The sequence below is a fragment of the Lampetra planeri genome, chromosome 34, assembly GCF_965212315.1.
Source record: "Lampetra planeri chromosome 34, kcLamPlan1.2.h2, whole genome shotgun sequence".
NCBI lineage: Eukaryota > Metazoa > Chordata > Hyperoartia > Petromyzontiformes > Petromyzontidae > Lampetra > Lampetra planeri.
The window spans coordinates 5,360,551-5,385,598 of record NC_136140.1 but is presented as its reverse complement, the minus strand read 5'-3'; the positions used below and the strand labels follow the sequence as shown (position 1 = coordinate 5,385,598).

At 46.2% G+C, this 25,048-nt stretch overlaps 2 protein-coding genes across 2 annotated transcripts in view; both read left to right on the top strand.

Annotated features, from left to right (window-relative positions):
- The first annotated feature begins 11,564 nt into the window (after positions 1-11,564).
- The window catches only part of LOC144730058 (semaphorin-3D-like), a 53,998-nt gene continuing 40,514 nt past the window's right edge, over positions 11,565-25,048 (top strand). Inside the window, exons 1-5 of the mRNA XM_078610579.1 lie at positions 11,565-11,750; positions 14,130-14,290; positions 18,375-18,437; positions 21,614-21,733; positions 24,151-24,244. Coding sequence (XP_078466705.1) covers positions 11,624-11,750; positions 14,130-14,290; positions 18,375-18,437; positions 21,614-21,733; positions 24,151-24,244 — 565 coding nt within the window. The 5' untranslated portion in view covers positions 11,565-11,623. The remainder of the gene's footprint in view (positions 11,751-14,129; positions 14,291-18,374; positions 18,438-21,613; positions 21,734-24,150; positions 24,245-25,048) is intronic.
- COX7C (cytochrome c oxidase subunit 7C) lies at positions 13,723-13,991 on the top strand. The gene has a single exon (XM_078610580.1). The coding sequence runs from the start codon at positions 13,753-13,755 to the stop codon at positions 13,864-13,866; it is 114 nt and encodes a 37-aa protein (XP_078466706.1). The 5' UTR covers positions 13,723-13,752; the 3' UTR covers positions 13,867-13,991.

The window sequence follows — 25,048 nt, the reverse complement described above, 5'->3', positions numbered from 1 at the left end:
AAAGACCCTCACCCAGCAGTGGATTGGCAAAAATGGGCTTAGACTGGCTGTGGAAAATCTACCCTGGTATTTTATTCATAGCTTCCCCATTAAAGAAACTCCAGCCAGGTGAATGGTGATAGCGGTGCTCCGCTCTTCATGTTGTCACTGTGGTCCCTGTTCAATCAGCCGACCCTCTTAATGATAAATACCCTGCCGCTATGTCCATGTAAAACAACTCCCCCACATCCTGTAATGATCTTTTCCCTCCAGCTACGCCGCCCATTAACGAAATTTGGAGCAGCAGTTTAAACGAAAGGGATATGCTCCGCAAAGTAGTGGCGTGTGCTAATTTTCGCTAAGTCTTTAAATATGTCGGGGGGGGGGGGGGGGGGGCTCGTTGGAATTGCTTTAAGAGTTTAATTCCCTTGCAGAGGCACTAAGCCGTCACCTGAGAGATACTGGGCTCAGCCACGGGGCTGCCAAAAATTATGTGACCACCTTGGTGTGAAGAGCTTCTTGTGTGCGCCGGTGCCTGCTCTAACTCCCATTCGATCGCTGTTAAGTCCAGAACATAAACACGGCGCGTTAGGTTCCATAGCTCGAGAATGATGCAAAAAAAATCACCAACATCGTGTATTTATGTTGAACTTCTTTTGCACCGTACGTAGCCGACCGTGCCGATTCGAGGTGCGGGGGAAGGACAGCAAACTGAACACAAAAGGCAGTTCTAAAGAAATCACTTTTCAATCTGGATTTAAAAGTGCATAGCTCCAGTGGCTTACTGACATCGGGAGGAGGCAGAGGGTCTCGCTGCTGCATCGCTCTCCCACGCGGCCTCGGGTGGCAACACTCCCCCTAGAGCAGTGGTTCTTAACCTGGATTCGATCGAACCCCAGGGGTTCGGTGAGTCAGTCTCAGGGGTTCGGCGGAGGTTAAGACACACACCTGACTCATATGATTGTGCACCAGTAAAACATATAACTATGTTTTGAATTTGAAAAAAATATTTTATTTTTCCAATTAAGAAGGGTTCTGTGAATGCGCATATGAAACTGGTGGGGTTCAGTACCTCCAAAAAGGTTAAGAACCACTGCCCTAGAGAGACGATGCCACTGCGACCGAGCTGAGCCGAGCGCTCCATCTCCACGGTAGAAATCCTTGCCGTGGCAGCAGGTTCACAGCCTGTGGATCCCGTGGGCCATTGGTGATCGGCAAGGGCCTTGGGGGAGTGGTCCGTGGGGAACTGTTGCAGGTGCCACGATTTAGAGTGGTTTTAGTTCTTAAAAAAGAAAACATGTGGAATGTACCGTATGTTGAACTTCTTTTGCGCTGTACGTGGACCAACCATGCTCATCGGAATACTTTGTAGAGACGGTGTCGCTGCCTGTAGCTCTTGTCCACTGCACACATAGACGTGCCTTGAAGTGATGTCAATGAAACCGCATCGGGCCTACGAGAGTTAACGCGCGCTTCCGTGTCACTCACACTCTCGAACGACACGACATGGTCGTGCAACAATGACTCTCCTTGCCGACAACACCTGCCGTCTACGGCTTTGGCATCTCGTGGTGCTCGGCTTTGTCACGGGTGCAGAGTTGTTTGGGGAACCCACTGCTCAAGGCTGTGTTGAGCCACCACTCCAGGGCCCCACGTTACTCGGAGTGGCGTCGTTCCTGCCCAAGACCACTTCATTTCCTTCGCGGTCAATAAGACGATGTCTCAAAGCTGTGCGCGTTCTCTGACCCACGAGCTCCTTCCCCTGTCGCTCTGTGTAACTCCAAGCGTGCGTCTCTTCATCGCGCACTTTTTCACCCCTTGTTCAAACTCTCTCCTGCCAGTCTCTTTGGTTCTTTCGGTAAGTCACGTAGGTAGAAAAATTCAATTAAACAAATTTTATTTTATTTTTCTACCTTATATATTTTTTTTAAACAAAAAATAATTTATTTTATTTTTCTACCTACGTGACTTTACCGAAACAACCAAAGAGTATGGATTCCTGCAGTCACGAAAGCTTAAAATCAATTTTCTCTCCACGTTAAAGGCTCTTGCAGTGGATTGGTTTTTTTTTAACGACCGGGGGCGGATGCTTCTGCGCCTTTTAGAGTTCCTTTTGTAAACATTGCTGGTCAGAAGCCTAATTCATTTGAATCCCTAGGGGTCTGGATTTGGGGTTATTGTTGTCTGTCAGGAGGCGCGCGCGTGTGTGTGTGTGCGCATTTAAAAGCTGCGCCTGATTCTTATCACGCGTTTCGAAAAAATCCCCGTAAAAGCGAACAAAAAAAGGGAGAATTGTCGGAATGGCCGCGTGCGCAGAGCGGGCGACGGCCGATGGTCAAGCAGAACGAAGCAGCGCCAGCCAAGGAGTGGGACGACCACCGTGGAGACGGAGCGACGGAATGAGCTCGCGTGCAGGCGCTCGTACATGGCACGATCCTGGCAGGCGACGGCGGGGTGAGCAGCTCTTCATGCGGCAGTGGATTGACCATGGCTGGTTGGGACAGTGGTGGTGGGTCACCAATGGGAAACGGTGTCACAATTGTAAAATAAAAAATGCTGACGACGGTATTTTTAATAATCCTAAAGATAACGTCGCGTACACGTAGTACTGGGGGGGGGTGAAGCGCTGGCACAAGTGGTTCGCACACTGCGCACAGACCCCGGTGACCGGAGTTCAAGCCAAGTCCACTTTGTTTTGTTTAACCGCGTGGTGAGAACCACAGAGACCAGGGAATCGAGAACTCATTTGTGACAGTGTCCCGGGTCATCACACGGTGGCAAGATCTTTACAATACAACACATCAAGCAAAATAACATATCAAGCAATACAACACATCAAGCAATATCACATATCAAGCAATATCACATATCAAGCAAAATGACATATCAAGCAATACAACACATCAAGCAAAATGACATATCAAGCAATACAACACATCAAGCAATATAACACATCAAGCAATATCACATATCAAGCAATATAACACATCAAGTGCAGCAACGAAACGATTCACAATCGGCAGCGGTTCCATTCCCAGCCACGGCTAACGTGAGTGGCGAGCAATCGGCATGGGGAGGCCTTCATCCAGCAGTGGATTGACGAAGGGCTACACGTTAGTAGTGTTTACGTGTGTATGCTCGTCGAACTTCTTTCGCACCGTACGTAGCCAACCGTGCGAATCGGAGGCGCGGGGGAAGGACGACGAACTAAACGCAAAAAAATTTAAAAACTTGCACGTGCAGCTCGCTGTTTTATTAACTTCGCGTTGTTGTTGTTGTTGCGCTCCGTGAATCCGGCTCGCACCTGCAGGTGAAATTCTTAGTCAATGCCTCCGCCTCCCTCCTCCTCTGTGCGTGATCTCAGCCGGGGGTTGCGTCCATTCGTTCGTCTCTGGCACTGGTGAACCGCCCCCCCTCCCCCCCGTTGGCTGAAGGCAGCTTCTGTTCAAGAAATATGCGGACGACGTGAAACAAAAAACCGCAGTTGATTTGCCCGCCTCGCAGCATTTTTCTCTAATCGCGTTGCCTCGTCACTTTAGTATCTCACTGCGCGTTCTGTTCGCCAATTAATGCGCGTCTGTGCATGCGGTTGTTGCCTGGCTCAAAGCCTCTCTTGTCGAATTATCTCCTGTTGGTCGTTCGACTCATGACTGAGTATCCACCACCTCGACGAGCTTCTCTGCAAGTTTTGGTAACAATACTCTCTGTTCATCTTGGTTGGGGGCTCACCCAGCCTATGACCCTTCCGAGGTCTTCTTGGTTCTTTCGGTAAAGTCACGTAGAAGGGAAATAATAAAATAATAAAAATAAAACATAAGGACAAAGGAATTTGTCAAGGCGCTCTTCCCCCTCCAACCCAGCTTAAATATACGCTTCCAAGCCTGGTGGTGTTCATTCAGACACTGTCTTTCCGACAGACCTGTTCTTCACCTGAGGACGGCTGCTTGCGTTGTGGCCGAAACGTCGTGAGAATTATTTAATTATGTTAAATTTTTATTATTTTCCTTCTACGTGACTTTACCGAAAGAACCAAGAAGATGAATCCCTGCAGTCACGAGAGCTTTAAATCGAAATCCCTCCGAGGTCGTTACAATGAGTACCATTGTGTGCGGAAGTCAACCGTGATTGTCCTACTCCCACCACCGCCCCAATGCTCGCTTGAACAGGACATCACTTTGACTTGGCTCTACCTCTGCACGTCTTTCCCGTCCACCTTTGCCGAGGGGTTTCTCTGGGTTTGTCTTGCACCTCAAGCTAGGTGGCTAACTAGGACTTTTGTGAATCGAGAGTTAGACATCTAGAGGGCTCATCGGCACACTTGGTGTGAGAAAGGGCGGGGAGGGGGGGTGTCTCGTGGCCCCAGTTTGAGGAGTTAAAACCAAAAGTGTGGATCAAGATTTTTCCAGTCTCAGATTAACATTGTGCCGGTAGATGAATTCGCGACTGTTACACGCAGGTAATCAGTGAATGTGCCAGCGCTGAGCAGCCAATGGAATTGGGCGAAATTAACAGTCAATGAGCACAGGCCCAAAGGCCCAAAATATGAAATCGGATATCAACGGAGTGCACTGATGATACTATTACTTGAAAAGCAGCGAGTAGCAGAGATCACGAATGATGGCACGGCGCAAGATAAGAACTAACGCATTTCTTGAGTTGAGAAAGGTTTTAAGCTTTTAACAAGTATAACCCGTAAAAACAAAGTTTTTCACTATAAATCCTTTATATGCGTGGCGGCTAGAGTCCTTTCGTCCTCTGGCTTGAGATGGCTGCCACCTATGGGTCAGATGATTGCATTGCACCATTAAGCAATTGGTAATTAAATATAATATTTTTGTCCTGAAAAGTGTAAAATTTTGGAAACATTTTTTCACGAACATTAATTGTCACGCACAACGAGTCTGTGTGGAAAATGTCAGCTCGATTGGATCACGGGAAGTGGGTTAAAAAACGACCGAAAGATTTGCACGGTCCTAAGCAAGCAAGCGAACTTAATATAAAGGATTTAAAAAATAAGTATAACCCGTAAAAACAAAGTTTTTCACTATAAATCCTTTATATGCGTGGCAGCGAACTTAATATAAAGGATTTAAAAATATATTCGCCTATGGAGGACGCGGGGATCGATCCCGCGACCTTTGGCATGGGAAGCGAGGGCGCTACCAACTGCGCTACTCCGCCACGGCCTGTGGAGGGGTTACGCTCTGGGCTCTTACACTCTGACGTTCAGCCAAAGCCATTAATGCGTTCTATTTGAATATATGTAAAATACAAATTTTTTGCCTAAAAAGTGTAAAATTTTGGGAATTTTTTTTCACGAACAATAATTGTCTGGCACAACGAGTCTGTGTGGAAAGTGTCAGCTCGATTGGATCACGGGAAGTGGGTTAAAAAACGACCGAAAGATTTGCACGGTCCTAAGCAAGCAAGCAAGCACGCGAACTTAATATAAAGGATTTAAAAATACACGCACACGCTCGCCACGAATCCCCGAAGCTGCTCGAGACTGCTGCATTGCCTGCAATATTTTGACTATTTACGATTTTTATTTTACTAGCCAAGGCCCACTGAGCTCCATAGCTCTTTTTACACGCTTTAATTTAACTCACTTCGTCTGTTGCATCCTCAAAAAAGAAATATTGTAACTAAATGTTTACACACTTCCCAATGTGCTATCGACTGCAAACTTGGTATAGGTATGTCATACTGATGACAACACGATATTATATCATTAAACATAAAATATATATTTTTTAAACGATCTTTTTTACGGCTCTAATTGTCGACGCTCAACTCACGTTGCCTGTAAATCACCACGTGGTCCCTGACGTCACGGCAAGCCTCGGGGAGCCACGCCGAGGGGCGGGGGATGTGGAAGGAGGGGAGGGGCGATGGGGGAAGGAGGCAGGGGGAGGGGCAGCTCGGACAGTACATTTCATTAAAGCGTGTTTAAAAAAAATATATTTTTAAATATTTTATTTCAGAAGCGACCTGGCCACAAATGATAGCCCAACGAAGTTGCTTATCACGTGGACATTTCGAGCAGCCAAATACTCTAAAATCAAAACAAAACAGTTGATTCTTCAGTTGAAACATGGCCCACAATTGTGACAATTCATTGATTCGCTGGGGGTGGATTATTACAGATCTAACGGATAAGTTTTTTTTCTCTCAGCATGTACAGTAGTTGGATAAGCAAAGCATTCAGTGCCACATTCAAGTCTCTTGTGGCACTGGTTGTGTGTTACAGTGTGAAAGAAATTCAAACATACATACATCATTCTAATGCCTAGCACAGATGCTGAGAAGAGAGACAGAAGCGAGTGGTAGTCGACAGGTGCTTATTCATCCATTCGTTCGTTTTCATTATTTCAAGCAAAGTGGGGAGCACAATTGCATTATTTTTCGTGGGGAAACCTGGGATGGCAAACCCCAATTGTGCGACATTGAAAATAAAACTAAAAGGGCCATGAGCAAAAGGTACTAAGATCACGAGCAAAGCAAAAACTCCTTTGGCATATGTGAAAAATTAACACGTAGCAAAAAGGGGTATACGAACTAAATGAGGTAGTAACAATGATCAAAAGGATTTACAAGCAATTCATCACAGAATGCGAATCGTTGAGAGGAACAGACTTCAATTGTAGGAGAGTTTCTGGGCAGTTCTATATTCGTCACGAATCGTGGCTGAAGGAACATTATTCAAATCGAGCGTTAATTCTCAACACACGATAAGGGGGAAGGAGTGGTGGCAGAGCGGTTAGCGCCCTGTGCTGTGAACCCCGGCGACCAGCATTCGATTTGCCGCTTCGGGTGGCAACAGTGAATGTCCCGTCGAAGCTTTCCCCAACAATTCAACGGTAGCACGTGCAGTGTGCTTGGTGCACTGTCATGGACATCATCTTCTACTTCTTCTTCCACGCGGTTGTCCCACTCACAGTGGGGTGTTCCACTGTCCTTGCCAACCTTCTCCACGCTGCCCTGTCCTGCGCCATCTCTCTTTCCGCTCCTTGGGCCACCACGGTCCGATCGCACTACATCGCCCCCCCCCCCCACCTCTTCTTCTGCCTTCCTCTTCTTGATCTCTTTCCTTCCACTTGCATCACTTGCACCTTCTGACCCACATAATTTTCCTGTTGTCTCTCAATATGACCGAACCACACCGGCCTTTTCATGCACATCGCCCCATTTCTCGAAAGGTCTACAGTGTTTCTGCCATATTCTCAAACAAAGCACAAGATGAGGCACGGCTCAGCCTGGTTATTTCGGCAGACTATGACCACAGTATTGTCAGACCCTATAGATTCCAAAATAATAATCTTTATGGCACAAATTTGGGACTTCATTTTGTTTTATTTATTGGAGAAACAGTTTGTTTCCACTCACTGCTCTCATTACCTACATGAATTCATTTCTTTAGAACTGATATTTGTCTTTAGTTTGTTGTCCTTCCCACGCACCACCGATTTGCGCGGTTGGCTACGTACGGTGCGAAAGAAGTTCAACACATACACGAACAGAGCGGTTAGTGCCCTGTGCTATGAACCTGGCGACCAGTGTTCGATTTGCATCTACGGTTTGACATCAGTGGCAATTGATATCTCAACCAGTCCTGCTCCCGTGCCCCCCATTCCACCAGCGCCACGATGGTGAGATGTTAACCCCATCGCCTGGTATGAAGGAGAGCGTGGGTTCGATCCCGACCCTTGACCCCTGTATATTTGGAGTTTGCGAGTCTCTCTCCCCGTGGTCACGTGGGGTTTTTCCGGATCCTCCAGATTTTCCCTCCACATTTAAAAACACGTGTTTAGAGTATTTAGCTGCTACTATACATTTCCACGTGATAAGCCAATTCGTTGAGCTATCATTTGTGGCCAGGTCGCTTCTAAAAAAATCTATATAGCTCAGTGGGCCTTACCTGGTAAAATTAAAAAAAATAGTGTAGTTTTTAAAGTTTCAATGCACACTGACCAACGTGAGATATGGGCTAAACAACCCCCCCCCCCATGACCAACAGGGCTTGGTGAGGTCTTCGCACAGCAGCGGATTGACAAAGGGCCTGTACGTTACATTGCAATGCACGACAAAAGCGCATCTTAGGTTGCGAGGTTTTAAATGTGGTGTGAACAAAACAAGATAAATTCAACGGTTGAAGGAGAGCTCTTTCTTTGAAAGGGCAGTGCCCTGTGTAATACGAGTAAGCTGCCCACATAACTAACGTAACGCACGTCATAACGTCGCTGCGCGTGCGATTATAAGAGTTCGGTGAGGCTTAAGATGTAAACCTCATTTTCTCCGCGATTATCTCTATTTTTCATTGGGCATTAAGGAATTGGCTTGTGACCCAGTGCTGAAACAAATGTCAAAAAAACTCCCCCCACCGTTACTAGGGGTAGGGTAGGGACAAGATGCCTTACGTGGGGGTTAAATGCCTTTGTTGTCCTGGTGTTGACAGAAATTACGTAATTAGCCACACTCAGGTTGAGGTGCAGATAGGTGCCCTCCTCTAGAGGCCACTGTCGCTGGTTACCGTCGCTCAACGGACAAATCGCACGTGATCACCGGAACAAAATGGCCTCTTAGCCCACCCCACGATAATGTAATCACGACATTTTCACGAATCAGACGAAACTTTACATTTTTTATTTGCGTTACTTTTAATCCTATCGATTTCTCTCCCGTGTTTATGTTTTTTTGGAGTGTGTGAATGTATTCGCCCCGACTTGTGGATTCAAATAAAATTGTTATTTTGACTTAGGTCTAATCATCCTGCTTTTAATCTGAATAGGACCAATATTTTATAACAGTTAGCTAATGAATGATAACCTCTGTCTTGGGTGTTGTTATTTATCTGATATCAGATGTATGTTAGTCCGATAAGACCACCGATTATATGGGACATATTCGCACGTGATGTAATGTTTCTATCTGTGTAGTTTACACATGTAACATTGCCTCAATTTGATTTGAAGCTTTCGTGACTTTCTACCTACGTGACTTTACCGAAAGAACCAAAGAGTATTGCCTCAATTTGATTAATTTGTGACGCTGCTACGTTGACAATGGTGTATAAATACACAAAAAAAACTCAACACATTCGTCAACAACGCTGTGATTTTTAAATAAAATAATATATATAATAGGAGGTAATGTTTCAGGGAATATCCCTTCTTCGTGGACAGTAAAAGTTGTGGATGGCACGTTAGACCGTGCGCCCTGATGTGAATTATATTTTTAAAAGTGGTTTCTGATGACCCAGTTTTTATTTTGGCATATGAATGGTTACACTTTAAGTAGCTATTGCGTTATGGATAAACCCCAATAACACTGGTCAACAAAAAAAACTTTTTTTTCTGGCCTGGACTTTTGCAGCTGTTTTAGACTAATTTCAGGGTGCTGATTCCAAATCTGATCTCAGATTTGCTCTATCACATCATTTTTATGCTATCGGCATACCCCATTTTCATTGATTTTACCCGAAATTAACTCTGTCACTTATGATTGCAAGTTGTTGCGAGTCAGTGACTGCTTTAGGGTTAAAATATGGTGCTGTATTTTTAGGATAGTGTGTTTATAATATCATTTTATGGAGATATCCACATTTATTTAATATTTTTCTTCTGCAGTTTTTATTGAAAATGCAATTTTTGATATCTCAAAAACCTGATGTGATAGACAAAAACTGATGCCAGATTTGGAATCCGCACCCCAAAATGACCATAACACCGTTGGAATACCTTATGCCAGAAAAAGTGTGTTGACCAGTGAATTATCGTAAAATACTAACTTAATAATGGACGTTTCTATCTTCTCGCTGTCGATCGCTCGCATCTGAACACGGGCACTGAGACCACGCAGAACACATAGAATGTAACTGCATCGAGGAAGATGGAAATAAAAAATATATAAACTGGCGTTATGTTGGCTGTGTGTCTCTGGCTGTACAACACACGTTAAAGCTTTGTTAGTGATACAAAAAAACACTTTATAATCATGTTCAGGCACTGAGTAATAGGCCTGTAGTGACGTCACTGCACTGGCATATTAAACCGAACAGCCTTAGACGTCACTGTGATGCCACTGATGTTCCACAACGGTACACTTGACTAACTTTAATGTCCACGTTCTCATTAATGGAAGGCTTCAAACGGATGTCAGGCTGCCCAGGGTCATAATTGTGCAACTATAAAAGTTTTATTTGATTTTGCTATTTATCTCAAAGCCCGTTGTACTGGTTAGCGATGAACCAAATGACCACCGCTAAGCTGAATTGGCTCAGTGTTAAAGCTGAAAATGGTCAGGAGTAAAATAAGAAAGGTAAATTTAGCAGCTGTTGTATCGAAATGTGTGGTTTATGTAACCGTTGCTCTGTATCCTGTACTTACGTTTGAATATAAGACAGAGCTCTATGGTCAGTATTAAACGTTTCTTAAAATTGGCTCTGGGCTGTGTTCGGTTTTTGCTCTTTGATGTATTTTATTATGACTTGTATGTGCCAAGAAAAATAAAGGATCAGCCTCGATGAGTTTTTTTTACTGGGTTTAAATAAAGGCAATCAATCAGTCAGTCTTCCGTTTCTACAAAATAATATTTCCGTATGAATTATATTCTTTCATGGCCAGTCAGCAAAAATATCATAACCTTTTCTTCCTACCCAGTGGCAGAAACAATTTTGTATTTTCAGATTGATTTCCTTTACATTGCTATTAGTTTGCGGATTCAAGACCAATTTCATAATAACAACAACCACCACCACCAATGAATTACGCAAGTAGACTTCACCGAGTGTCACGACTTTTCGTAGCCGACTGCATGTCTCCAAGTCCTCCTCGTTCCCCCATTCATTGGGCTCCCCCTTGCTGCCTCGCCTCTCGGTGTAAATACGAAGCACGCAACTCACCGCATTTCTTTGCGCAATTTTCAGGTTTTACTTCCATTTTCCCTTTGTCGTTGGCCACATCTCTTCCCCGTAAGTCAACCGCAAGCAATGCGCACTGCTGTTTAAAGGCATCCTTCGTTAGGCAGATTGCTGCGATGCTGTTCATTATTGGGTTAACATTTGCAAAATCATTGCAAACCACTCTCATCCGCCCTCTTTATTTTAATGTCTTTTTTTCAGTTCAATCATCCTTTAATAACTGCCCCAGGTATACATATCCTGCTGTGTTTTCCACTCATGTGCCTCATCCTCTGTTGCATTTTCTTTTTAAAAATCTTTATTTGAACACCGTTCACAATTCGTGCCTTGCAGCACAGCGACTTTCTTTTTTTCCATTGCGTGTCCATTAAACGCCGAACACGGATCGGAGAATTCTAGATTTGAAGCTTTCGTGACTGCAAGGATTCATATTCTTAGGTTTTATCCATAAAAGTCACTACCGACTTTACCGAAAAAAAACAAAGAATACGGATCGGAGAATTCCAACGACGAATATGCGATCTAATGATTTAACGACGGCATGGATCAGATTGAGCCCAGTCGCGGCTCGATCGTGACATCGTAGTGAAACGCTCCATTGTGGCCGCTGTGTGCATCTCAGGGGGGGGGGGGGGGGGGGTCGCCGCCCGTCAGCCGTCGGAACATCGCGCCGATCTGCCAGCGGCTTGGGCGGTGGGGGTCAGCTTGCAGCGGCGGCCGTGCGAGATGGGCCCTCACGTTGGCTCGGCGTGGCCGACCGCCTGCCTGGTGCTCGTCCTTGCCCTGGGCCTGCCCACCGCCGGCAGCACGGACCAGCGACCGCCCGTGCCCCGCCTCAAGCTCTCGTACCGCGGTGAGCTTCAAACATGTGCGCCACATCTGCGTCGAAACATTGACGTTGCGCGCAGGACTACCGGACTGAAAGAAAGCAATAGCGCCGTGGCTTCGGCTCTAGTTTTGATTACTCGGCGGTTTGGTCTTTTTTTTGTTGTTGCCGTCCAAATCGCACAGATTTGCCCCACATTTAGGTGTGGCCACCACAGCTAATGGGATGATTGATATGCTTCCATGTGATTCCCATTAACTTCATCGGCCACACCGGACATGGCCTCTTTGGAAAATCTGAGCAGCCCATTATATATTAATTACGGTATTTATCCAGGTTTAATACGCACAGGGCTGTGGGGTAAAAAAAAAAATGCAATAGCGCTAGTGAGTTAATATGAGTGGCCCACATTTAACAGCGCACGCAACCTGAAGAAGACAAAGGTGCAGCTCTGCAATGTCTTGCTCGTGCCATCGTCGGAACTTGCAGAGGGTTCCTTCAAAGGGTATTTTGGCCTTCTCTTTCACGCTGGCCAAATGTTGCGGATGAGGTGCGAGTGCCCACACCTTACCCCACTTCACGCGACTCGCCATCGACTCATTGTGGCCTACCCATTTTACTCTGCTGCGTGGACGTAAACACGGGGCAGATTTTTTTAAAAAATTCCCACCATCCTGATCGCCGCGCCGGGAGGTCAGACCGAGCCGGCGACCTCTGGATGTCAAGTCCACCGTGTGAACCGCGAACACCGTGACACGCAATGCACCTCAAACGTGAATCTAACCACGGACTGGCAGCAGAGCTAAAACAAATCACTGTGGTGCAGATACAAAAAAAAATAATTAATGCGCAGGTTATCGTCATTCTGTTGTCATAATAGAAACATTTTAAAAAATAAATTAATGGGAGCCCAGTTGTGTCTAGGCGGTGCATAGTTTTCCCCTTATGTGGGTGAGGACTTATAAAACGATATTACGCTCATCCAAATTGAGAAGTATGCGTGTGTCTTGTATCAATAACAGCACGGCGATGCATAGTGGCAAGACAGCGTTTTGCTGTGCCAACTTCCAAGCTGTTGAAAATATTAAAAAATAAATTTATTTGGCTAGAATCTAAACTCGATATCGTCAGCTTTGCACATCTGCTGTTCAGTTCTGTTTACTCTTTTTTATCTTGAATTTTAATAATATTAACCGCACGATCTAGTAACTCTTCAGAACCGCGAATAGCACGACTAATGATAACGATGGCAGTCGTTCAGGAAAGCTAAATCTCACCGATACTCAGGACTCGTTTTTGCAAGAGGTCCCTGCGTTCGGAATGTTTTGACCAATTCCAATTTGAGTGTTTGGTTTCGTGTGGCAGGAAAGCGGAGAACCCAGAGAAAAACCCCACGCGATTTCGCAGCCGTAACGCCCAATGCTGCCATTTCCTGGCGACCTCTCGCATCTCCATGCTTACACCGCCTGGCAAACACCGGTGGTCACCCATCCAAGCACCAGCCAGGCTCAACTCTAACAACACGTACAGCCTTATTAAAAACAAATAGGAAAAAAGCATATATGTACAGTTTATAATAAGCTAGAAAATATCTACACTAGTGCAATCTAATTGGCGAAAAAGACATACGCACCGTATGTCACACATTCAAAATGTAATTAGTTGTATTCGATAGGACGTTATAATTTGACCTGGCTTAGCGGTGCAGTGGTGGGGGTTATTCAGCTTGCAATCAGAAGATTGTGAGTTCAAAAGTCCTGGTCGGAGGGTTACACCACTCATCCCTTCATCAATGTGAATATCACTTTGTTGAGAAATTGGCGGGCGTCGTGCTGTAGAAATGTCCACCATGGGGGCTGTACACAGGGGATGGGTGCCACCCCGTGCTCTTTTAATGACCAGGCAGAAACTGATTCTGTTTAACGATAAAAATCGGTTTCTATCGCTCGCCACGAGTAATTTCTAGCAATCCTATCAGACATTGATTCTGGTGCCGCACCACAGTCAATTACGCGGGAGGGGAGATGAAATGCCCTTCTCAGTAGATAATCGCTGGCGTCTCCTGGCCCTCATGGTCGGCTTCTTCGGCAGCGGCTTTGCCCTTCCCTTCGTGGTGGTGCGGCACCAGCTGCTGAAGAAGTAGCGCAGAGCATGGCTGCTGTTTCTATGGTGTCTCCGCGCTGTCTCCGCGCTGTCTCCGCGTCTCCTCCGCTAAATTTGGTTTCGAGGGTAAATAATAAACTCTGAACTCGGCACACAGAAAAAAAAGAGAGAGAGAGAGCCGATTGACTTTTTGTTAAGAACTCTTTCAGGTCGACCACCTCTCGTGGGCAGCGCTGTCTGAAACGTTGCGCATCTTCCCCTTGGCGTGGTGCGCCCGTACGCCGGCACCAACGCGACCCCCAGAGCTGGTGGCCACCAACAGCACGGTGACCCTAAGCGTGCCCGCCGACGTGTGGGACTTCCGCACTCTGCTGCTGGATGAGGACCGGGGCCGGCTCGTGGTCGGCACTCGCAACTACCTGCTGCTGCTCCAGCTGGACAACATCAACCGCCAGCCCAGAAAGGTTTGTTCTCGGTGATCGTAGAACGTCGGGCGGACGTCGGGACAACGTTGGGGCAAGGATGGTCCAACGGTTCCAACCACATTCCAACGTCTGGCGAATGTTTGGGGCAAGGATGGTCCAACGGTTCCAACCACATTCCAACGTCTGGCGAACGTTGGGGCAAGGATGGTCCAACGGTTCCAACCTCGTTCCAACGTTGGGAATGTTTGCCAGGGTCGTCCCGTTTGGTATCAACACTGGATTTTTTCTTAGGTTTCTGCCTGCCACGAAAGCCCTGCAGCGTGTTGTGCATTGAAGGTCACCACTCCAAAGCACTCTTCAGGTTCTAACCGTACCCAGCATTTCGAAACCTGGCGAGGCTGGCCACATTCCGAGTGAAATGGTCACGGGCCAGTTTTAATGTGAACGCGTTATAATTCTGTTCAGCGGTGTTACTTGCCAATTACATTTAGTCATATGTAACTTAACACGACACTGTGAAACACACTGTACTCTTAAATACAGTTTGCCCGAGTCGCATTGGAATCGCGTTGCAATTAGCTGTTTGAAATCCCATACTTGTTTGGATTCTTGCAATTGTCATAGGCCATCCGATGAAGTCAGCTTCGAGTCCATCACCATTGTGCTAATGAACTTCTGTTTGCCCTTCTTTTTAAGGACTCTCCTCCGAAGGTCACTCCACAGCAAAAACACTTAGGAGCATTGTAATGGGATAATGCAACCCATACTGTGGCATTATCTTGTTTATTTTCGCTGTCGTTCTCTGACTAATTTGGCCTTAGGGGGGATCCCTCAGCGTGCCTCCATGGGCGTGCGACCCAGTAAAGTGTCTTCCGCCGTGTTGTTTCGCCTGGCAGTCCTCGTTACAGAGATTGACTGGTGAATGGGTCTTGTTTGCCAGTGAATGCCTCGGCCTGAACGCTGAGCTTGAGTCACAGTTTGGCTTGAATACTGAACCTTTTAAAAATAATTCGTGGAATTGCACTTCCTTTTCATGCATTTGTCCAATGTGTGACATTGCTGTAAGTGGTTTAGTTGACAGCTCTGGGTTTTTCTGTGCCATCAACATGCTTTGAAAATAACTATTATAATATACAGCTCTATTGTTAATCCACTGATGAATGGAGGCCTCCCAAGCTATGCCGGCTAGTGGGGTTTGTTTGACCATACTTCACCACGCTGGTCAGTGCGGATTGGTGAAGGCTTTTTTTTTCATGTAAGTAACAAAAAAAAGAGGGCAAATATTTACGACGAATGTTTTCTTTTCAACGCTGCCCAATCGGAAGGTTTGTGAGTTCAACTCCAGGTCAGGGGTCGACTCAACTTTTCACCAATTTGCTGTTGGTACAATGAGTGCCACTTTGTCGGGAAGCAAGAAAGGCAGTGTTTGTCCTATGGAAAGACTAGCCCACCCCCAACCATAGGCATGTGGAATTTCCACCGCTGGTTCAGAGCAGTAAACAGGAGAGGAGTGTGTCACACCACTCTAAGTTGAGCAGGAAACTACTTTGAGTTTTAGTTTGTTCTTACTTGTCAGTGTTGGCTATTCGAGGCTAAACTGCTTCTAACTTTGAAACCGCTTCAAAGAGAAAATCTAATTACGAGGGTTTATTGACAAGGAAAAAACGACACACGCACACTATATATATGTGCGTGTGTCGTGTGTGTGTGTGCGTGCGTGCGTGTGTGCGCAATGGAAGCTTACGCTATGGATGACAGGTCCCAAAAAAGCGGCGTGTTTCATCTCGGCTGCGAAGACGGGCAAAACGCGGCAGCGTAAAATAAAACCAAACAAATAAATAACACCGCTACCACCAAGAGCGCTTCACGCTGCAGAGTTCGTCGCGGACACAGACCAGAGCTGAAGCCACGTGAGTCGAAGACGAGCGAGGAGCCGCGGTGTGTACACACAACCTTGGCCGTGGCGCTCGCACGGAGCCCCTAAGTGCAATGGAAACACACAAATGGAGATTTGAAGCTTTCGTGACTGCAAGGATTCATATGCTTAGGTTATTTCGGTAAAGTCACGTAGGTAAAATTTTTTAATTAATAAAAGTAAAATAAAAATAAAATAAAAATCACGACGTTTCGGAGGCAACACCTGAAGACGGAAGCTTGTATTGCCTCCGAAACGTCGTGATTTTTATTTTATTTTTATTTTACTTTTATTAATTTTAATTTTTTACCTACGTGATTTTACCGAAAAAACTTAAGAATACACAAATGGAGGTACACGTGTGCGTATGGCCTGGCTGTGTGCCTGCCTGCATGAAGTCCAACGCAACCGTCAGACGTATACTTTTTTTTGTACTTTTCACGCAATCAACATTCTCCTGGCTCTCGACGTTTTCTTTATTTCCGCGCGGACTGGAGGGAGGTTTTTAATCTTTAATTCGATTTTTCGTTTTTGTTTCGTGTGGCGTTAAGAACGAGCGTCAAAATGGTCCGCGTCTCTTAGCGCCTTACAACTGTCTGCGAAAGAGAAGTAGCAAAAAAAGCGAGGGCTAACCAAATACTTAACCTCTGCCCTCCAACGCAACTCTTCTATCCCCCTGTGGCCATAAAAAAAGGAAGAAAAAAAACCTCAAAAGAAAAGAAGATCCTCTGTCCTCCCCCTCTCCTCCCAAGCAAGATAAATAACGCCACTTGAAATGATTTTTGGTTTTCATTATTTTTAAAATAAATATTTATTTATGTTTGTTGTTGCTCACTGTTAAATCGGGCAGCTGTCAGGTGGAATTAATCTGTGTGGGTTCTTTTGTGATCCAAGATGCGTTGAACAACAAACAAAAAACACTTCATGGGAACGTTAGAGGGTGACAACAGGCTTGTAAGCGCACCACCATCGATGATGTCGAAGCAACGATTCTTGTCCAAAACACACGCCAGAGAATTGTAACCGGCGAGTTGGGAAGAGCTGTTTTGCAATGTGGAAACTCTGAGAGGCAACGGAGCATCGGCTACCCGAAAGTGTTGCGAATGTGTTCTAATCATGGAGATGTTATCATTTATCCGTAGCGAGTCTCGGCCACTGGCCATCGTTCCTGGGAGCGATGTGTCTTCACACTCGCCCGCTAACTCTTCTTAACGGTCCACTCGACGTCTCGAGTCTGTGCTTTGACGACGAGCGTTCTGAATGATTTATTTTTGAGTCAGTCGTAATAATAAACACGTGAGTCAGCATTTAAGTAAATTTTGACTTTGGTAAAGTGTTTAAAGTCTGCGTTTTTGCCACTGTTGCATTCCCGACAAATTAGCACGCATTTTATCCACCCCGGAGGGATGATGGGCTGAGTCAACCGGCCAACCTCAATTCGAACTCGGAGCCTTGTGAGCTGCTGATTATGTACTTATTACAGCTTGTAGCTGTAATGAATACATAATAAAATTAAATGTATATATATATACGTAAGACAACTCAAATGAACACTGTAATCGTAACGGTCACAGTTATTATGTAATCAATTCAGATTACATTCTATCTTAAACAAGGGTCCGAGTGTTATTGCCTCCAGCGCAATCGTTGAAAATGCTGTTTTTGCAGTCCTGTGATTTTGCCACCCAGCCCCCCACTATTCTGTGGCTGTTGACACGTGTGAGTGGCTGGTGGTGGTGTGCACGGCTGTGCAAGCGCTGTGCACGTGCGCACGCACACGCTCTGGTATGTGGGCACGTGCACATAGGCGCGCGCGTGCGTGTGTTGAAACGGCAGTGCTTGTGTTTAGCGCACTGGGCTATCCAACCCGGCGACCCGAGTTTCGTTCCCCCGTCCCGACGAACATTCAGAGCAGGTAATATTATAATCCGTCAGTAGCTCGTGCGTTGCGTAAAAACGAACACCAGGGAAACAAAAGTGTGGCGGTGATTATACCACATGACCCACACTTGGTCTACGCCAGACTTAATAGCCGCTCGCCAATGGCTGGCTGGGTTCAACTCCCACGGCAGGTTCATAGTGGCCACGTGGGAGACACCGAGCGAGCGAGCGCAGCTAAAGCTTCTGGATTCAGCGGCTTGCCTCTGGCCGTCTGGCCGGCTACCCGGGGGATCTTTGTCCTTGCGTCCTGTGCCTTATCTCCGACAGATCTATTGGCCGCCGTCCAAGGAGAGGGTGGAGATGTGCAAGCTCACGGGGAAAGATCCTCAGGTGAGTGCCGTGTCCATCCCTTTGTCAGGGGACGGTTCCCAAAGCCTCCGAGCGTCACAACGAAGCGGGGGGGGGGGCAGGGGGAAGAATCTCGGATTTTGTTGACAGAAATAACGTGGCTTTGCCGAAGATCGGCAAGGATTACACCGATTTGTAAGTCAAATGAAAGCTTTGGGTTAAGCGCGCGGCGGCTGGGAAGGCGTTTCGATATTGGCGGAGGGGACCTCCTGAATGGACGCAACAGAGCGGCTGAATAAGTCGCTCGCCAAACACAATGACAGCCGAGTCAATTGCTTTTTTGGGCAGAATTATTTCGCGCTAAAAGACAAATGGGAGCTGACATGCCCGCAAGCCGCGTTTGTTCTGCTCACGCGAAGCAGCGAGAGTGGGTCGCGCCCCCCCCTCCCCTTTCTACATTTTTCAGAGCCACTCATAGGATAGTTGTGTTCAGCAGGAGGGCTTCGTCGTTTTAAAAACAAAAAAACACGCAAATTAATTTCACCCAAATGTGTCCGGTGGAAGTTTATACGAGTAATACGCACACATATTCTCAGGTTTTTTTTTCGGTAAAGTCACGTAGGTAAAAACATTAAAATTAATGAAAGTAAAATAAAACAAAACAAAATAAAATTCACGACGTTTCGGAGGCAACACAAGTCTCCGTCATCAGGTGGGACCGTCACAGCCGAATTAGCTGCATCAAGGTGATGCAGCTAATTCTGCTGCATCAAGGTGATGCAGCTAATTCGGCTGTGACGGTCCCACCTGATGACGGAGACTTGTGTTGCCTCCGAAACGTCGTGAATTTTATTTTGTTTTGTTTTATTTTACTTTCATTAATTTTAATGTTTTTACCTACGTGACTTTACCGAAAAAACCTGAGAATATGAATCATTGCAGTCACGAAAGCTTCAAATCTAGAATTAATACGCACGCACGCACGCTTGTGTGTGTGTGTGTGTGCATTCACAAGCGCTGTAGCGGTCAGCGCGCCGCGCTGTGAACCCGGCGACCTGGATTCGATACCCGCTCATGGCCAACACAAGTGACGAATATCTGAACCGGTCCTGGGCCTCCCCTAGGTCGACTCAGCTTCAAAATTAGTACCTGGTGCGGTGTGTAAACATCGCCACTGGGGAGACAAAGGCGACCGTGCGTGGTGCTGGCCTCCCACCCCCTCGTGTGCCGTGCCGGCCTTCATAGCTGCTTGCTAACAGCACTTGTCCCAACAGTCTGTTGTAGGCTATACGGGGGATCTTTGTCAAGTGCAAGGGCGTCGACCGTTTTTCAAAGCGAGATGTTAAATGTGAGCGACGAAAATTGGGAACGCCGATCGGGGCATGAATCTGAGGGGCTTAACAATATAAATGTACATCATGAAAGAGGCTCGTTTACCTCGTAAATGCATCTACGGTTTGTCGGACTATCCGTTACGTGACTCTTTCGCTGTAGCTCAACATTTTTTTCGAGTTTTTTCAAAGTGCAATGCATTTCCAAAACAATGTAACAACAGATATTTTTTGTTACCTGAATCTTAGATAATAGACTCGTGCACGCATGATTTTACGCGTGTCCCACGAATGTCACAAGCCGTTTACTTTTAGAAACGAGTGCATTATTACCTGCGAAGTCCATCAGGGTGACAGAGTGACGTGGTGGTGTGAAGCCCGTGCCTCACAGCAAGAAGGGCCTGGGTTCGGTTCTTGGCCCAGGCACAATTTAGTGTGAAGTTTGCAAGTTCTCCCCCTATTCTGCATGGATTTCCACTGTATTTTTTAAATTTCCTCCCAGAGCTCAAAATATACAATGCTAACGATGTTAGCCAAAAAATCCAAACGCAGGACCATCCTGAAAATGAGTGTGGCTTTCCTGGGTAAAGAATGAAGTTATTCTGACTCGTAACTTTTTTGTTCTGAATTCCTGGATTTGTCCTGATGACGATTACATGTAGTTACAAACAAAACCTCGGATCTAAATGCCACATTTGGTCGTGAGAATTATTATTCAACCAATTGGCGAGCTGAAACATTAAAACCTGGAATATCAAACGCTTGTGCGTGTGACAATTTAGTTTGTTTGGCTGCGTTGGCACAACATTTGCCAGATAAATATGTGGTCTAATCCAAAAGTTAATTATGGATACTCTTTGGTTCTTTCGGTAAAGTCACGTAGGTATAAAATAAAATAAATCACGACATTTCGGGCGCAACACAAGCGTCCGTCATCAGGTGGGAAAGCTGCTTTCAACCAATTGGTGAGCTGAAACATTAAAAGGTGGGAAACCCGCTTTCACACCTGAACCAAAGAGTATGGATTCCTGCAGTCACGAAAGCTTCAAATCAAGGTTAATAATGGATTATAAACAATGATTGTATTAATACGAGCAACCGTGGGAAAAGGCGTAGGATTAAGGATGCAATAAATGGAAAAAGAAAAAGGAACGCGAATCTGACGAGAGAAGAGAAAGATATTCTTAGGTTTTTTTCGGTAAAGTCACGTAGGTGAAAAATAAAAATAAAAATTTATAAAAGTAAAATAAAAATAAAATAAAATAAAAATCACGACGTTTCGGAGGCAACACAAGCTTCCGTCTTCAGGTGGAACCGTCACAGCACGATCGCTGTATCAAGTGAGAGACATTCCAAGAAACAGTCCTTGTATATATACTGGTTGAGGGTGGGAGGAGCCAAGGTAGGCCCTGAATATTATTTTTGTGAGGTTCGGTGCGGCTGAAGCACGCTGTTAGGAATGAGCCTTTGTTGTGTAAACTAGGTGCGGATGCTGTAAAGGTGCGTGTTAATGGGACTGAGCCTTTTGTAATGTAGAGGTGATGCGGCTGAAAGAATTGGAAATAAGAGGAAAATGATGTAATAGGAACCAGAAAATGGTGACCAAAGGGTCAGCAGGAAAAGCGATGGTATGGTGGAAGAGGCTACATTAGGGCCTCGACACCGTAGCGTCTGTTTTCATAGTGGGCGGGGAGAGGGGAGATGTTCAGAGCGTGGGGCGGCCACGCAAAAGTCACGTGATTTACGAAAGACTCGAGCTGATTCGAGATTCGGAGATCGATGTTTATTCGCGACGCAGCTGCTGCAAGTTCCATTGCCCGCAGCGGCTTCGAGCCTAACCGCGCCTCTCCGCCCCCCCGACCCCCCCCCCCCCCGCGACCGCCGCAGAGAGAATGCGCCAACTTTGTCCGAGTGCTGCACCACTACAACAGGACGCACGTGTATGCGTGCGGCACCGGCGCCTTCTACCCGGTGTGCGCCTTCGTGCACATGGGCTCCAGGATTGAGGTGCCCACCCTCCCTCACCCACCCACCCACCCAACCACGTGGGCAGTCCGCCGTAGCGCAATCGCTGTTGTTTCACCGCAAAGGGCACAAGGTCTGCATGTGTGTTGATGCGTACGTGTTTGGTGCGCGTGGCTGCGCTACGTACGCGTGTATGTTGTGTACGTTGAGCTACTTTTGCGCCGTACGTAGCCAAACGTGCTGATCGTAGTTGCTACGAACCTGGCGACCCGAGTTCGATTCACGCTCGCTCTCTCAACACCAGTGACGATTATCTGCATTGGTCATTGGTCTCCCCCGAGGTAAACTGACATGTGTGAAAAAGAGCTTCATAGCTCATCAGATTCCTCCAATCTTAAAAGAGATTTTGATTCTAAATGAGTGCCTGGTGCCATGTGTGAACATGGTCACAAATGCGGCCGAGCGTGGTGCTGGCCACCCACCCAGTTGCATGCTGCGTCGGCCTTCCATCAGTGCTCTCTAAATAAAAGCACTCGCCCCTGAAAAAGCTGCCTGCTCTAAACAGGTTGCAAATATCAATTTTAAGCTTCTTTCGTGACTGCAGGGATTCATCTTCTTGGTTCTTTCGGTAAAGTCACGTAGAAGGGAAATAATACAATAATACAAATAAAACATAATAAAATACAATTCTCACGACGTTGTGGCCGAAACGTTGTGGCCGAAACGTCGTGAGAATTGTATTTTATGATGTTTAATTTTTATTATTTTATTATTTCCCTTCTACGTGACTTTACCGAAAGAACCAAGAAGAGGTTGCAAATAACCATTACAAATGAAAGCAAGTTCAACTCCCCAATCGTGTTGCAAGCGTAATTGTTTAAGGCCCCCCCTCCCGTTAGGCTACGTCCCTTTACGTTGCAGTGGCAGCGGCGTGAGATGTGGGCCAATGCCTGCTCAGCATTCAGGGAATTATTGCATTGGCCAATGGGATAAAGGGGCTTACGTGCGTACGACTTCATTGCCATGAAGTCGACTCCAGCTTGGCAAATCTGCTGGACTGTGTCCCCCCTGTCAAGTGTAGCCAATTGAGGCAATTGAATGATCGGTTGCTTTTCATGCGGCAGACTCGGCATCTGGCGGGGCGCTCTGTAAGTTCAGACCCAGATGCGTTTGGCACGCTGTGGATGGTCCTCGGGTTAATTTTTCCCGAATTATATACGGCGTCCTAAATAAACAAGAAGGAGTCGGTTGTTATTTTTTTTCCCCGATGTATAATGTCCATTCGGGGTTTAGTAAATCGTAGCCAATTTCTATGGCAGTTGCGTTCCTGCAGTTTTTCTCATTTAAGTTGCATGAAGCCACAAGCTCTTGACAATATAACTCGGAACTTCTGTCCAGTGTGCATGAATGCTTACATATGTAACTCCCATGGCTGAATAAAATAGAATTGCATTGATTACTTGCCGTTACATTGTATGTATGTATGTTTACATTCTTTTGCACATACATAGCCAACCGTGCGGTAACATTAACAGGTTGCTGTTGTAATTTTTAAAATTAATTTGTCTTAATCGTTCATTAATCTGGGTTGTTATCATGCCAGCGGTCCTTGTTATTTTAAGCTATATGCCTTGTATTTTATATATTTTCCACAGGGAGAAGTATATAATTGGTCAGGGATTATATACTGTGCAAATATATCTCAACACACTGATTAACAACACTGCCTCTAGAGTACTGCAGAGTATTGTGTTCATTGTTGCGTGTGCACCACACTCCCTACGCAGCATCGTCGCCAAATAATCTGTTCACGCGTTTTCCCAATTTCTTCGCCCAAAGCGTGTCCGCAAATATACATCGAGCGGAAGATCTTTACCTCCGGTTGTCACAAAATGCCGAAATACGAATTGTCGTCCCTTCACGGTTGTTTGCCCCCTTCCGCATATTGCGATAAGAACATTAACGTTTCATACGAGCGTCTGACTTGCAACGGCGCCTTGTAGCGGCGGCACGTTCGGGAATCGATCACCACGACATGGAGACAGCCTGGGCGCTTTCTAAGGCGCAAGCGCGTGATTGCTACGAACAGTAATAAAATAAATAAAACATTCGTTTTAAATGAAAACCAGGATGTTCTAGAACTGTATATTGCTGCAGCAAGACAAGTTTAGGGTTCCGGTGCAAATGCCAAACTAAGGACACTTTACCGAACGTCCTCATATTAGCGGGAGAAACGTGGTAAGCCGTGTTGTGTGGCCTCGAAATATCATTAACCAATTCACTTGGTAATGCTGCATTGGCAGTGGCTCACAAGAACAATTAACACTGCGTTGAAAGGAACCAAATATGTAATAGGTGACGTTTCAGACAATGGGCCTTCTTCATAACACGTAAAACGATGCTCGCGAAACACGTTATCCTCGCGGTTATTTTTTCTCGCCATCGCTATCATCAAGCAGGAGCCCGTGTTTAGTCTGGACGCGCAGCACATGGAGTCTGGTCGTGGTCGATGCCCCTATGACCCTCAGCAGAACACGGTCTCCCTGATCACAGGTACGGAGCCTGAGACCGGCGACCTACACACACACAGTTCCTCCCCGCCACTCGTCGCAAGCCTCAGAGCAGCATACTGACCCGACAGTGGAAGGCACATTATGCCCGTGCATTATGCAGGATTAGCAGCATCAAAGGGAGGGGATAGGGGTAGCATTAATAAAGGGAAGGAATGTTAATAGTATGTAGCTGCAGTAACTAACTGCAGTAACTAACGTCTTCTGCTTAATTGCATTGAAAATGTGCCGTGAGCTGCACGTTTTGAGATGCACGAAATGTACATTGCTGAACTCTCGCAGAGAGTAATGAAAGATTATGGCGGCAGTGCAGAGAGCTGAGCTGTCAACGCTGGAAAGCCGAGTTTAAATCCAGACAGCCATCGCTGATTAAGCTTGTTTTCTCAACTCAAGTGAGCTGATGGCCTCTGCCCAGTCACCAGTGACAACAGCCTCTGGAAGGTGACATTAAAGAACTACTTCTGAGGTCCCTTCAATTGCCACATTGGGCAGACTAAGGGAGTCCATGTGTTGGCGTCTAGGCTTAGAGTGTTTCAGCTTAACGCTGGGGGAGGGGGGGGAGCGGGTGGGGGGGGGGTCGAAATCGGAATTGAAACCCATGGACCCAGTGGTGCTGGCTAATGTTCTGGTATTGCCGCAGTTGCTTTGGCCACGCAAGCCCACACATCTGTTCGCCATTTTATTTTAAAAGTGTGTGTGGGGGGGGGCAATTAAACACCGCGCACAGAAATAAAACCACGCGGCAGTAACAATGGCAACAACAACGACGACGTTTCCGATTAAATTA

Coding starts and splice junctions, on each gene's coding strand:
- COX7C (XM_078610580.1), top strand. CDS start 13,753: ATGCCCTTCTCAGTAGATAATCGCTGGCGTCTCCTGGCCCTCATGGTC.